The following is a 15,814-nucleotide window of genomic DNA, read 5'->3' as shown; positions in this document are numbered from 1 at the left end:
TTTTTCTTGATAGGCAATTAGCAGTAATTAGGAAAATTCACCTCAATAAGATGTCAACATGAGATTGTTTTAAAATGTTGAATGTCAATGACTTAAAAAGAAAGTTCTCTGACACAGGTATGGCATGTGAAACATGAAATGTTAATTTAACTTTTCTGCTTATTATTCATGCACAATATTATTTTGTCATTCAGACACTACACTGACAGAGTATAAGGGTATTAAAATAGTGCTGCTGGAATAAAAAGAGGATTAATCTACCATTGGCCAATTAGCCAAAGGGTACTTAATGGTCTCTAAAGGCTACTGAAGTCTAACTACTAGAAAAGCATTGATGAAAAGTCCTCTATATTACCTTCATTTGCTTGACATTTTCTGAAATATACTGTAGGTTTTAATAGCTGCATTTATCAGAAAATGGTTTTTAAGTGTGGTTGTAACTGAGAAGATTTTTTTCATGAAACTTCATTTGAATAGATAGTTACAGTTCTAAGATGTCGTTGTTCATTTTGTTTTTTTATTTTCTTTGCTGATCTAAAGTATCAAAATAAAGAACAACTCATGCTTTAAATGTGAAACTCTGAACTGTATATATTCCCATGTTCTTATATAGGAAATATGTGTTTTGGTAGCTCTGAAATTGATATGATTGTCTTGATAGTTCATATGATCAAGTAAGTGAATGTGCTTTTAATGTTGGCAGGGAAACAAACATAATTTATTTCTTTTATTTTTGATTCTCTATAAAACTGTAATATTCTGGGAGCTGGAGAGATGGCTCAGTGATTAATAGCACTGACTGTTCTTGCTGAAGACCCAGGTTTGAATCCCAGCACCCACATGGCAGCTAACAGCTGTCCATAACTCCAGTTCCAGGGGACCCAACACCCTCTTCTGCTGTCCATGGGCATTGCACAACATGGGTGCACTTAGATACATACAGGCAACAACACATAAACATAAAATGAAAATAATAGTAAATTAAAAAGTATAATGTTCTGCATAAAAGAATGCTGACCCTATTCATTGGCAGAAAAATGCTCTCAAGTTTAGGTTGCTTTCCTGGTGGGGGGGGGTTGTAAATTCACAAGATAGTGTTAAATTTGAATTTTATTTCTATTTTCCTGCTCCAAAACACATTTTATAGATTACGTTCTCATAAGCATATGTATTTAAAAGTCTCACAGTAAAGCTTCATTTCTCAAAATAACTTTAAAGTTTCCAAAGAAGTGCCAGAAATTGCAAGTGCTTACCACAGCTGTGATGTCGCCACTCTCAGCTAGATGCCAAAGGTGTTACCATAACAATTTTTTTCTAAAATCACAGTCCTATCTAGCTGTACCAGCATCCTAACCACAACTTTGTCAGCTGAACTCTCCCAACACAGAGAGAGAAGACAAGGATTAAAATCTGTATTTTTCTTAAATATTTCATTTGTCCCTGCATAACTTTGATGATTAATATTGATGGTCAACTTGAAGAGATCTAAAATCACCTAAGTAACAAGCCACCATCTGTGCATACATATGAAGGACTATCTAATTATGTTTATTGAAATGGAAAGACCACCTTAGCTATGGATAGCACTATTCTATAGGCTGATATCCTTGACTGCCTAAAAAGGAAGAAGTGAGCTAGGCTTGAGCAGTCTTTGTTTTCTGCTTCTTGATGGTGGATCCAGTGTAGTCAGCTGCCTCACGTTCCTGTCGACTTCCACACCATGATGGACATTAACCTCAAAGAGTAAGCCAAAATAAACCCTCCTTCCCTAAGTTTCTTTGCCATATATTTTGTCACAACAATTATGCAATTAACTAATAAAGAAAATAGGTTCCAAGATGTGGGGCCATTGCTCTATAAACCTGACAGTGTGGCTCATGGGCCTTTGGAACTGGCTTGCATGTGGACTGTGGAAGAGTTTGGAACTAACCTACAAAATCCCTTAAATGCTGTGAGAAGAACTTAATGGACCCTTCAGATGGGCACTTGGAAGACAAGAATGTTGAAAGAAAGCTGACAACAGAGGCCCAGCTCATGAGGTTTCAGAGGAACTGGGCCAGGGGCCATTTGTATTCCATTCTGACAAGGAATCACGCTGCATTCTGCCCATGTACTAAGAACTTGGGTGTGGCTGAATACAGGTATAATGGACTAGTTTCTTGGCAGATGAAATTTCAAGGCAGCATAGCATTCAGGCTGTGGCATGGCTCTTGCTCACTAGTCTTAGCCATATCTACAGTGAGTGAGAGCAGAATGTTAAGAAAAATGCAAGTTTAGTGAGGAGCACTGTCTGAGCAAGTTTAAAATTGAAGACAAAGTGAGCACAAAGGACAGCACACCAATCATTGTTAAGGAGAAACCTCACTTTGTTCACTGGGTCATTAGGAGAGGTCCTTGCCCTGAAAGCAAGACCCCGTGTCCATCAAAGGCTGCATTTTGTGAAAATGGAAATTCATTTTAAAGGAGAGAATCTTAACTGAAACAGAAATGCCCCAAAAGGGTGCAAGCACCTCTTTGAATACAGCCACCAAGGAAGTATTTTCTCTGTTTTCTCAGGGTCACCACCCAGAAGCTGGTGTACTTGATCCAAGGGAACTAGGCTCCATCCTAACCTGGCAATAGAACTTGGCAACATGGTCTATGTGTTACTGGTTTTCCAAGTAAGAAAGATACAACATTAATGGGGTCAGGGATTCTTGCTTCATGTTCCAGAAAGCTGCTGAGGCCAGGCAATGTGAAACAAGGTTGGATTCTCTTTCAAGAAAGTCCTGGGAGACCACTGCATGAAACTATGAAGGTGAAGCATACATTGCAATGGAGACCCTATGGTGCTGGCAATCATGAGATCACCAAGATCATGAGAGGTCTATCAATGAAAGCTGCATAGGCATGGAATAGATGTGGTCCAAGACAGAGGTTGTGTGTGTAGCAGGCAACAGAGCTGTAGGGGTGGACCTGTCCAACCCTTTTGGAGCACAGAAAATTCCCAAATGGGCCCAAGATGCTGGACATGGTACTATAGGATTTGTCTTTGTCTCTACTGGATTTTGGTTTGATCATCCTTGCTGTGCCCTAATTTTTTCTTTTTGAATGGGAATCTTTACTCTGTGTCTTTTTATATTAGAATTATGTAAGTGGCTTTTCAGTATTATTGGAGCCCTGAGTCTCAGAAGAAACTTTGGATTTTTTTAAACCATGTTATAATTGTTAAACAACAACAAAAAAATGGGTACTTTTTGGACTGAATGCATTTTGTGTTATGAAATGGCCATGAGCCTATGGGGACAAGGGGCAGAAGATTATGCCTTAAAACTAATGCTTTGGAATGCCAAGTTAATAAGGAGTTGTTATGAGGATTAATATTGATTGTCACATTGACATCACTAGAATCACTCAGGAGATACCCTCTAGGCACACTTGTAAAGGATTATCTAGAGTATAATAGCCTTTAGTCATTCCTGTGAGAGATCATCTAGATTAGGTAATTATGGTATTGAGACCATCTTAACTGTGAACAGCACAGTTCCATAGGTGTGGAAACGTGGACTACACAAAAGAGACAAGGGAGCTGAACACAAGCGTCTATTGGTCTCTTTTTCTTGATTGTGGTTGTATATGCCCAGCAGCTGCAGATTCCTGCTACCATAGCTTCCCAACCATGAGGAAATGTAACTTGAACTGTAATCGAAAATAAACTCTCTCTTCTTTAAGATGCTTTTATCAGGTCTTTTATCCCAACTGTATTTAAGGTAACTAAGACACCTCCCTCGGGTCCTTGCCTAGTAGTTCTCTGTATTCTCTCCCAACATGGAAACACTTTGAGGTCACCAGGAGAATCACTTGGCCTTTTTTCAAGGGGGTGCCTGATTAGGTTGGGACTAGTCAGGATAATCTTACCTGAAAGTCACTTGAGTAGTAATTCTGATCACATTCATAGAATCCCCTTTTACTGTAGCATGATATAACTTATTACAATGATAGTCCATTTTTATTCTCAGGTTCCAACTCCATGCAAGGTAGAGTGTCAGAACGTGGTTCATTGGAAGTTGTCTGAGAATTGTGCCTATCTCAGGACTAATTACTAAAGAATATGTTCTTCTGTATATGTGTCATTGCCCCTGTAGTTGCTTAGAGAGGTTTCTTCCTCTTTTCAGAGACTTAAACTTCCTCAGTGTTACATATTTTTAGTTTAAATAAAAAAGTTTGATATGTAACAAACAAAAATGTACATGTTTATGGGGCACTATGTGTTGTTTCAATATATCAGATTATATCTTAATTGGGTTAAACATACATATCTCCTTAAACATTTATCATTTCTTTATGGTAGAAATATTCAAAATCCTTGATTCTAGCCTTTTGAAAATTTTAATACACTCTTATTATATGCAGCCACCCTGCTGTGCACATCAGAACTTCTTGCAGTTGGTGCCCACTGATGAACCTGTTTCTCTTTCTTCCCCACCTCTCCCAGCCTTTGGTAGATGCCACTCTGTTTTCCCCAGTTAAAATGGAACCAGCCTTATTTTAGATTCCACCTGTGAATAAAATTATGTAATACTCTTTTTGTGTACTTATGATATGTGAACTTTTCCTGGGGGCACAAACAATCCACCTGTTTACCACAGATAGGGGTAACAGACAGACCAGAGAAACAATCCACCCCAAGTCTAGCTTGGAAAAACAGTGAGTTTAATTAGGGTTACTTAGAGGAGCATGAGTGAGGAGTTACCTGCTACATAGATGGGAAACTGTGAGTGGTTAAACCACTGAAGAAATGTCTCCTTCCCTCCCAGCAGTCTTTAACTGCCTGAGTATTCTCAAGAAGGAGCAGGGCACTGTGAGCTCTCTCCATCCCCACAGCAACAGTTAACTGCCTAGAAAGCTTCAAGGAAAAATACGGCCCACTAGTAATCACAGCAGGTGGGAGTTCAAGAGGGTAATGGCCATATCATGCCCAGAGTACATTGGTCCACAGCAGCTTGATTTACTTAAGATAATGTAATGATGATAGGTTTAATAAAATTTCTAAGTAGTATCTAATTTAAATTTATAGTTAATTTAATGTTTTATTTTTATTTTTCTTAACTTTTACAAAAACTTTATTGAGAATTTCATACATACATATAAGGTGTTTTGATCAAACCCATGACCACTCCCTCCCTTCCAACACCTCCCATATCTCCCCATCACTTTTTTCTTTTTCTTTTCTTTTTTTTTCTTCTTTCATTTATTTTTATGGGGCTTTTGGGTAGGTACCCTAACATTCACATTCCCCTCTCTGAAGAACTAACCCTAAAATCTTTTAAGGATTAGATACAAGCTCCCAAATACTTTTGATATTTTTGGCTTTTGGCACAGAGTATGTTGCTAACAGTCCCAAGGACATTTTGACTTTTAACCAAGAAACTGGCTACTTTTCTTTGGATCTTTTTACCCTAACTACCTAGCCAATTCCTACCTCCTGTTCTTATCACACCATCTTCTGAAGAGGCTACCCAAATTGCCAATAGGGAATCGAGACCTAGACTGCTCTGGATTCTTCCATGCTGAACACAGGGTGAGACAATGGAGTACCCCTTCAGTGGGTCTATCTAAAAGACGCCCAAATTGCATAACTCTTATCTCTAGGGGGAGAATAAAGTCCTTGAATCATGAATAGCAGATATAAAGGAGAAGTAAAGGCAAGAATAATTAGCATTACAAGTTCTAGACAGGGAACTAGAAAAAAGTCAGAACAGGGCAATTTTCAAATGTTCTTATGAGAGTCCATTGGAATTTCTTGACAAGGGCTTCCAAAAGCATCCCTCTATGGGGTTCCTCCTCATTTTTCTTTTGTCTGCCAAGGCTGGACTCTAGAGTGATGGATTCAGGATTTGCTTTCAGGTATTTTGATAGCTGTTGGAGTAGTTTACTATAGTTAATTTTATCTTATAAACTGGTTAGAAGTATTTGAATATACATGTATCAATACAAATTTCAAAACCTTTTGTAATTAATCATGATGTTGAAATGAAATAGGGTTCCAGCAGACTATGGAAGGACTATATTGTTGGAGACAGGCGGAGAGCATGCAGGCTCATAGACGTCCTAAACTGAACCTATACCTCAAGACAAACGACAGCATTATTATATACACATACATAGGCAAAACAGCCTTATTAATCTGTGTCCTCACTTTAAAACACATCCCCAGACTCTATAAGGTCACCTTTGGCACATCATAGTAGAGAGGCTATATTCTCCTCTAAACTGCCTTCATTAGATAGACAAGGGACATCTCCATTTCTAACGGAGAAAACAATCTCAGGCTTGAGTATAGTGACACAACTGAGCACTAGATCCAGAGAACTAAAATCCAGAAATGATGGCTCTCGTCTGTACTTTATTGTTTCTCCTTTATGTATGATGTGCCATAAATATCTCTAAATGTTCAGTTAGAGATGGAAATATAGTATGAAAGTAATAGTGATTTTAAGGGTAACAATTTACTGGTAGATTGTATGTCATGATCTCTTTATAGCAAGAAAAAAGTAGTTCTCATATACCAAACTAAGTGTAAGAAAAAGAAATTTATGTATACTTCTTGTGTCATCTATAGCATTTCTCAAATATATAGAATTCTTAAACTAAGAGAAGATAATAATGTACTCTAATTCATTAATCCAAAATCCCAGGGGAGTTCTATATCTAAGTAATATTAGAAATAGGCGTTAAAGACTATAGGTTTTAAATACTGTTCACTAAATGTTGTTTGTTTAAAGAATATTTTTAAGGCAGGGCCTCATATATCTCTCAGACTGGCCTCACAATTGCTATGTAGCCAAGGATGACCTTAAAATATTAATCCTCCTGCCTCTGTCTCCTGAGTGCTGGAATTACAGGCGTGCATGACCATACCCAGTTTATACAGTGCTAGGGCCTCATGGCCGCATGTCTGCTACACAAGTACTCTCCCAACTAAACTATATCCCCATCCCCCAAATATGATGTATTTAATGGAGGATAAATGTTATTTATCCTCTCCATAATTTCATTGTTTCATCATTTAATACATTTTGTATTGTTAAATTGGTTTGGAAATTTACATATACATGACTTTTAAAGAAATGTATTTATTGGCTTGGTGTTTCTTCATTGGAGACACATTTCCAGAATACAAGAAATAGAACTCTAGTTCTGTTATAAGTATAAAATTGAGAAAAGCTGCAGGAACTTTTCATAGGAAGTACAGAGCCTCATACAATCCAACTCTCCTATGCTGCCTGATATCCAACTGGAATTACAGCCAAGAGTTAAAATCCTCAAATGAGTTAATTTAGTTCCTTACCATTAATACCAGAATTAAAAATACTCTAGTACATACTGCCTCAGTAAAATTCCATTAATGTTATTCATAAATGTGTTTTTAATTTATATGGTAAGGTAATAAATACGGAATAAAAGTTGTAGTTGGCATTTGCTGACCTGTAACAGAACCGAGTGCTGAGACTAGGTAACTGTCAAATGCTCAGCCCTAAATGGAACATCTGTATCAGCACCTCCAGGACTCAGGGAGCACTGCAGAAGGAGGGGTCGAAAGAACATGAGAGCTAGAGAAAGTCCTGTGAAATGCTGTCTTCAGGGTACTCTTGGCCTCAGCATGTGTTATAATCTGCACAAGGCCTGCACAAGCCTGGGCCTCTCAGCATCAATGAAAAGGAGGGTTCATGAGGCCTCACTTTTCCCTGAAGAGCTATAGGCAGATTATTTTCTTTAGTGTATAGCTGGCTAGTGGCTAATTGCCTATGCTCTTATGAAGAAGCCCCAACACATGCTACTCGAAGGAATTCCAATTAAACTCCTTGAGTCACATACTCGTAAACAAAAAGACATGAATGAAAAGAGAAGAGACACTAGTTGGGAAGAGGAAGGGAATCAATGAGAAGAAGAAAAGAGAAGGTAATGGGAGGGTCAATATGATAAAAATACATTCTAGCCATGGATTAAAATATAATGAGGCTGAGAGTACCTGATTCTGGCATCCGAGTGGTGGTGAGTTTCCCAAATCGTGCCATGTTCATCCCCTCACATTTCAATTTGAAATGACAGGAGAACACCTCACCAATTGAATGAATGAAATGGAAAACAGAATATCAAGACTGGATGATAAAGCTGAAGAATTGGACTGCTGAAGCAAAAGCTATGAAAAAAAATTTAAAAAAACAAGAATGGAATGTGCAGGAAATGTGGGACACCATGAAAAGATCAAATTTATACATCATGGGCATAGAAGAAGGAGAAGTATCTCAGGTTCATGGTATTAACCAGATAGTCAACAGGATAGTAGAAGAAAGTTTCCCAAAATTAAGGGAAGACATGCCCATGAAAATACAAGAAACACATATAACACCAAGTAGAATCAGAAAAGAACCCCCCACACACAGCACATCACAGTAAAACACTAAATGTACAGAACAGAGAGAGAATACTGAAACTAGCAAAAGAAAAACAAGTGGTATATAAAGGAAAATACGGGATAATTAGAGCTGAACTTTCAGTGCCAACTATGAAAGGCAGAAGAGCCTGGAACAAAGTATACCCAGTTCTAAATGATCATACATGCCAACAGAAAAATTTTACACAGAAAAATTATAGTGGAAGGGGAAAGAAAAACCTTCTGCAACACAAATAGGCTGAAAGAATTCATGCCCACCAAATCAGCCCTTCAGAGAATACTTGAAGAAGTACAAAGAACTTAAGAAAGGAACAATTGTACCCAAGGGGAAACACAAAGGAACTGAATGAATCTTGGAAACACAGAGTTAGACCAAGAATGCAAACAGAAATTAAAATGCCAGCAACTGATACACCTTTCAATAATAACTTTAATTATCAATGGACTGAACTCCCCAGTCAAAAGACACAAGACAGTTGATTGTATTAAGAAACAAAATCCATCTTTCGGTGGTCTGCAAGAATCCCATCTCACCTTCAAGAACAGGCACTACCTTAAAGTGAAAAGTTGGAAAACAATATTTCAAATGGCACTATGAAACAAGCAGCATTCACAGTTCTAATATCTGACAGAATAGACTTCAAACTAAAACAATCAGAAGAGATAAAGAGAGTCACTTCATTCTAATCAAAGGAACAATTAACCAGTATATTGCAGTCATGAACATATAAGCACTAAACTCTGTTTGCACCCAAATTCATAAAAATAACACCACAGTACTTTAAGACACAGATTAACCCCAACTCAGTAATACTAAGGGACTTCAATACCCCACTATCTCCATTAGACAGGTCAAGAGGATAAAGAATAAACACAGACACATCTGAATTAAATGACATCATATAGCAAATGGACCTAACAGACATCTACTGAATATTCCACCCAAGCACCAAAGAATATACTTTCTATTTAGCACCCCATGGAACTTTCTCAAAAACTGACCACATATGGGGCACAAAACGAATCTGAACAAAACCAAAAAAGAAAAAAAAGGAAATAATTCCATGCATTCTATCAGATTACAATGCAATAAAACTTAAAATCAACTCCAGAAGAAACCCTAGTAACTACATGAATTCATGGAGATTAACACACTCCTGAATGATGAGTCGGCCATAAGAAAAATGAAGAAAGAAATAAAAGTATTCCTGGAACTAAAGTAAAAGGATAATACAACACAGAAAAACCTTTAGGACACTTCAAAAGCAGTCCTAAGAGGGAAGTTCATAGCTCTAAGTGCCTACATTTAAAAAAAATAAGAAAGAGCATAAATAAATGACAACATTTACAACTCAAAACTCTGGAAAGGCAGCAGCAAATGAAACCCAAACCCAATGAGATGAGAAGAAATAGCAAAAATCAGAGCAGAAATTAATGAAATAGAAATAAAGGAAACAATACAAAGAATCAACAAATGCAAGAGCTGGTTCTTTCAAAAGATAGACAAGATAGACAGACCCTTAGCCCAGTTAACCAGAAGAAAGAAGGAGCAACTCCAGATCAACAAAATCAGAGATGAAAGGGGAACTATCACAACAGACAGCAAAAAGATCCAGGACATTGTTAGGGAATACTTTAAAAACCTATAGTCTATTAAATTTGGAAACCTAAGAGAAAGGAACGAGTATCTAAAATCATGAGAATCACCAAAGCTAAATCAAGAAGAGATCAACAGCTTAAATAGATTTATAACATAGAAGGAAATTGAAACAATAATACAAAGCTTCCCCACTATGAAAATGACCATTCTATCAAAAGCCATTTATAGATTCAGTGAAATCTCAATCAAAATCCCAATGATATTCTTCATAGAATTAGAAAAAAAAATTCTAAAATTCATATGGAAGAACAAAAGACCCTGGGTAGCCAAAGCAATCCTGAGCACAAAGAGCAATGCTGGGGAACTTACTATGCCAGATCTCAAACTATATTAGAGTTATAGTCATCAAAACAGCATGGTACTGGCACAAAAGTAGACACATAGATCAGTGGAACATCACTGAAGACCCAAACCCAAGTACATGCAATTTCAGCCACCTGATATTTGACAAAGGGGCCAAGAACACACAATGGAGGAAAGACAACATCTTCAACAAATGGTGCTAGCAAAACTGCATCTCCACCTCTAGAAGAATGAAACTATCTTATGTTTCACCTTGCACAAAAGTCAACTCCAAATGAATCAAAGACCTCGATGGGAAACCTGAAACTCTGAAATTCTTAGAAGAAAACTTTGGCAGTAACCTACGAGATGCAGGTGTAGGAAAGGATTTTCTAAAATGGACATCAATTGCTCAGGAATTAAGGTCAAGAATCAATAAGTGGGACCTCATTAAGCTAAAAAGCTTCTGTACAGCAAAAGAAATAACCAAGGGAGAGAAGAGAAAACCCACAGAGTGGGAGAAAATCTTCACCAGCGACACATCTGACAGAGGTTTAGCATCCAAGATATATAAAGAACTCAAAAAACAAAGAATCAAGAAATCAAGCGACCAATTAAAAGATGGCTAAAGATTTGAACAGAGATTTCTCAATAGAAGAAATAAAGATGGCTAAGAAACATCTTTAAAAGTATTCAACATCATTAGTAATTAGGGAAATGCAAATTAAAACCACTTTAAGATTTCATCTTGCCCCAGTCATACTGGCTAAGAGCAAGAGAACAAATGATACTGAATGATGGAGAGGCTGTGGGGAAAAGGGAACACTCATACACTGCTGGTGAGATTGCAAACTCATGCAATCCCTATGGAAAGCAGCGTGAAGAACTCTTAAAAAGCTGAAAATGAACCTACAATATGACCTGCTTATACCACTCTTTCCATATACCCAAAGGACTCATCCTACTGAAGTAAATCATATTAGTCCAACATGAGTTGGACTACATGAGCCCATGTGTGTAGCTGAAGGCTGCCTAACAAGGAACAGTGCCAGACAGGAGAAACCTTCCTTTGAGTTATTGGCCAAGGTAGTCCAAGAGACTCCCAAAATTACACAGGCTATTGCCTTGATGGCCTCCCAGAACTTGAAGGTAAGACTGTATCGCTGAAGACAGGGCATACCTCAGACATGGGATTTGGAGCAACGGAGCTGGAAAGCCACCTACCCAAAGGCTTCCTCTCATAGCTTTGGAGAGCACTACACAAGCTGCTATGGGAGACATCAATTGATGGTCCAACCCCCGCTTTAAGACCTTATTTCCAATAACCAGCACAGCAAATGACATTGGTGCAATAGTGGCACTTTTATCTTGGGAGTAATCAGTAGCTACCTAATTGAACTTAAAGCCCACTCAATGGGAGCCACACTTGTGTGTGGTACTGTAAACATAGCCAAATACTCGTGGCTGGAGAGGTCATAGATCTTAAAGAAAACCTCAAGGCTGTCACTTCCCTAGACAAATGTAATTTCTTACTATGTGCAAAATATGAATTCTTATATTTGCAGAGAAGTGTCCCAGTTACCACTCACCAAAGAAGTTTCTTTTGCAACAGAGTTTGTTACAGATTTCCACATTTCCAGAACTGGTCATACATAGAGATTGTCTGGGAATTGTCCAAGCCTACCTGACACATCTGCAATGCAACCTCTACACCTAAGGCTCACAGGACTTAAACTAAGAGGTAAAGAGGACATTAATACATCTCTCAACTCATCAGTGAAGCTCCCTCACACAACAAAGGGCCAGGAACACAAAGCATAAAGAGTAAGAGTCTGCAGAGTGTGGGTCCTTGGATAGGGCTCCCACAGTAAGCTTCACCCACCCAGACCTCAGGGATCATTGTGGAAGAGGGGACAGAAAGAATGTAAGAGCCAGGGAGGAGGTGCAAGACCATATGGATGCAGAGTCCTATAGGCTCCTGGGACCCTGCTCATATAAACCTACAGTGATGGTGGCAGCATGTACAAGACCCATACAAACTCAAGCAAACAAAATTCCATGCACAGAACTGTGGAAGAAGACAGCAGGCCCCGATCTTGTTGAAGAACTATTGGCAGCTGATTACAGCTGGGTGAGGAAGAGCTGATGTTCTTAAAGGCTGTTACTCTGGATAGGCTGACTAGACCTCAGTGGATGAACTTGCACTGAGGAACTTCTGGAGATAGGACTTAACAGAAATGAGAGGATGCATGAACTCCAGTGGTAGAGGGATATGGGAGGGAGGCTAATGGGAAGGGGGTATAGAGATGATTAAAACTGATTAAAATGTCCTGCATGAAATTCACAAAAACTTGATTTTAAAATGTACAAAAAATTAAAATAAATTACAAAAGAAAAAATGTCATAATGAAACCCATTATTAACTTTAATTAATGTATGCCAATAAAAACTTTAATAAGATTACTAGGATTTACAGATGAGGAAAATGCATTGTACTACGGATGCTAATAGAACGGAGACACTGCTTTGCTGAAGAACAAAAGAAGTAAATAACAAAGAGATCTTTGTGAAGAAAATAATTCCTAGTTGCCTTAAAGGGCACAGGAGTTCAGCAGAAGAAATGCTTTGTGTAGAGCAGTTGATGTAGTAATGACAGCCAGGCCTGGGGTGTGGCCGATCTGAGGGGTAGGGGCAAGAGTAACTTAAGGTGCTATCTTACTGAAACACATTTGAAGCTAAATTTTTATTGTCCATGAACATCTGAGCTTCATTCTGTTTATGTGAAAGACCCTCGAGGGACCGCAGAAAAGGAAATAACATATCAGTGTTGGTTTAGAAAGTTGGGTAAAAAGAGATATGAAAACCAGGAAAGTTTGAGGGGGAAGAAGGGCTCTAGCACGAGCCCTCATAGAATAATGAATTTCCACATTAAAAGAATGGTAGAAATGACACTGATTGGACATAGAGAATTACTAGGAGGGGAATATTCATGCTTGGAAGATCTAAAGAAATTATGAGTTCAGTTTTAGGTATTAATTTTTAGGAACAGTTTATAAAAAATGTGTCCTGAAAAAATCTATAGAACCATGCACTTAGGTCATAAACTATATGACCAAAGAAATAATTTTTAACTAAGACATACTTGTCTTGCCAATGCTATTTCCTCATATATATGAAACTCTAGTTATGAATTCATACTTCAACTTATGAAGTATTCAAATGTAAAGATTTGATATTATATATAATTTAATATTAAATGCATGTACTATTGATGAATTTGTTGGGATATTTCTCTATGTATCTAACTGCTTAAATAGTCTTAAATACGACAGTCCCCGTTTACATTACTGTACATTTCAGTTGCTTGGCTGCATCAGTTGATGTGCCTAATTGGAATTTATGACAAAGAAAGATATTTTTTCCTACTCTGAGGTTCTTCGTATTATTTCATGTAGTTGTTCCTTCCTTCTGTTAGACGGCCAGCTTTGAAATAACAAAAATAGTGCAGCTACCCTCTTAAGGTACTCTAAATTGTTAGGCTATTACCGTTTGATGATATTCTGCTGACTCTAGATTGGTGCAGGAGATGGGGTGACATAAGGTGCTAACTTTTCACTCTTTCATAAAACATTTCTAACGCATTACTTAGAATAATGTTTACGTTACTAAAAATTCAGGTGTAATAAGTGTGATTTTTTCACATCAACATACCAAGCATGTCTTATCAATTATCAATCAAGTACATAAATTTGAGTTTGCTTGCTTGTGATTCATCTGAACTAAATCCCTGACAAGCCTCATCTGCTAATTGGACTTAGTATTTATGTTGCTAAATGAGAGGCGTTTTGGCAGATCTCTAGGGTTGTAAGATCTGCCCAGTGGAATAAACAGCTAACATCTGTCATCCTCTTCTGCTCCAGCTTGATCTTTAGCAAGTTAAGTACAGTAGCCCTGAAGTAAGAGTTATCAAATGTGTGAGTATCTGACTCACCTGTTTGTGTGAAGGCAAGGAAGTGGTCATCATGAGTAAATACCAACAGCTGGAAGCCATTGAGACCATTAATCCATTTGGTTTTGATTTTGCAGACTCTCTGCCCTTAAGGCTTAGCAGAATTTAGAATTTTTGAAATGTTTTATAATTATTTTTAGCATGTTCTACTTGTACAATATATGCTGACAATTATTAGATTAATTATAATTACTTTTATGACATCTTTCTTGGCTTTTTTTTTTAAAGAGACTAACTTTGGATTTGGCTGGGCTTCGGAAAGAAAAAGAAGATTTGCTGAAGAAATTGGAGTCTTCATCTGACATCACAAGTCTGGCAGAAGAAGTGTCTAGAGTAATAGCTCCACAGACACAAATTACCTCACTGGGTCCTTCGAGAAGCATGGATTTGGAAATGAAGCAATTGCAGTGTAAACTAAAGGTGATTATAAAGTATGTTGCCATGAAAGCACACAATAAATCACTACGTCCTTAAAAATATATCAATTCTATAAAGGTAAACTATGATAAACCAGTCCAAAAATAGGAATGTTGTATGTGATTCAGTCATTCAGTTTTAGTAATTAAAGTTTTATTCTTTTTGTTGTTTATTTTTCTTTTTTCATAGTATTATTCTGTGGGTGAAAAAAATGACCAGGTAGCACGACAGTCCATCTCAGGAACTATAGAAACTAGCCATTGTCCTCTGCTCCCATACTCATCTCCTCACTGCTCTCCATGTCTTCCTCCAACTGAACAGAACCTTTTCAAACATGATGGATCAACAGAGTAAGAATTGCTTCCTCTACACACTTGCTGCTGGCTTAAACCAGGGAAAAAGGAGAAGGAAAGTAGGAAAGGGGAAATGAAGCGTTAAACACCAAAGGTTAGAGTAAAGAACAGTGTCTTTTAAACAGTTATAGCTAAGTCCAGGTAACCTGCCAACAACTTAGGAGTGAGGCCCACCCAAGTTTATATAGAATTACCTTACAAGAAACAGGATTTGTGTGTTTTAATCAGAAAGTTCATTTCCCTGTTGCTTAAAACTATCTCATTTGTTTTTCATGCATTATTTTCTTCAGTGAGAATTGCTGGCTGGACGCTCACAGCAGTGTATGTAGGAACATGGCTGTAAGGAGAGTCACTGAAAAGAAAAATCTGACTTTAAATGTACTGAGTACATTATAAATGGAATAACTGACTGTAAAGAGGATATTGGGGCCTGGAGAGCTGGCTCAGTGGTACAGAGCACTAGCTGCTCTTGCAGAGGAGCCGGGTTCAGTTCCCACCACACACAAGGCAGCGTACAACCATTCATAACTCCAGCTTCCGGGGATTCAAAGCCATCTTCTGACCTCCACAGGTGTCGCATGACACAGGTACACTTACATGCAGGCAATGCACTCATACACATAAAATAAAAATAATAAATATTTTAGGAAAAGAGG

The 15,814-nt window shown here is 37.8% G+C and overlaps 1 protein-coding gene across 7 annotated transcripts in view; it reads left to right on the top strand.

The window, feature by feature from the left end:
- Cntln (centlein) overlaps positions 1 to 15,814 on the top strand; it is a 327,688-nt gene that overhangs the window by 265,396 nt on the left and 46,478 nt on the right. For all 7 annotated transcript variants that reach the window (XM_029566247.1, XM_008838744.3, XM_008838743.3 and 4 more), the window contains one exon: positions 14,617 to 14,808. In XM_029566247.1, the coding sequence (XP_029422107.1) occupies positions 14,617 to 14,808 (192 nt within the window). The remainder of the gene's footprint in view (positions 1 to 14,616; positions 14,809 to 15,814) is intronic.

The sequence above is a fragment of the Nannospalax galili genome, unplaced genomic scaffold (assembly GCF_000622305.1).
Source record: "Nannospalax galili isolate Female #2095 unplaced genomic scaffold, S.galili_v1.0 scaffold219, whole genome shotgun sequence".
Lineage (NCBI taxonomy): Eukaryota > Metazoa > Chordata > Mammalia > Rodentia > Spalacidae > Nannospalax > Nannospalax galili.
Note: the sequence above shows the minus strand (reverse complement) of the source record. Positions and strands in the feature narration are given on the sequence as shown.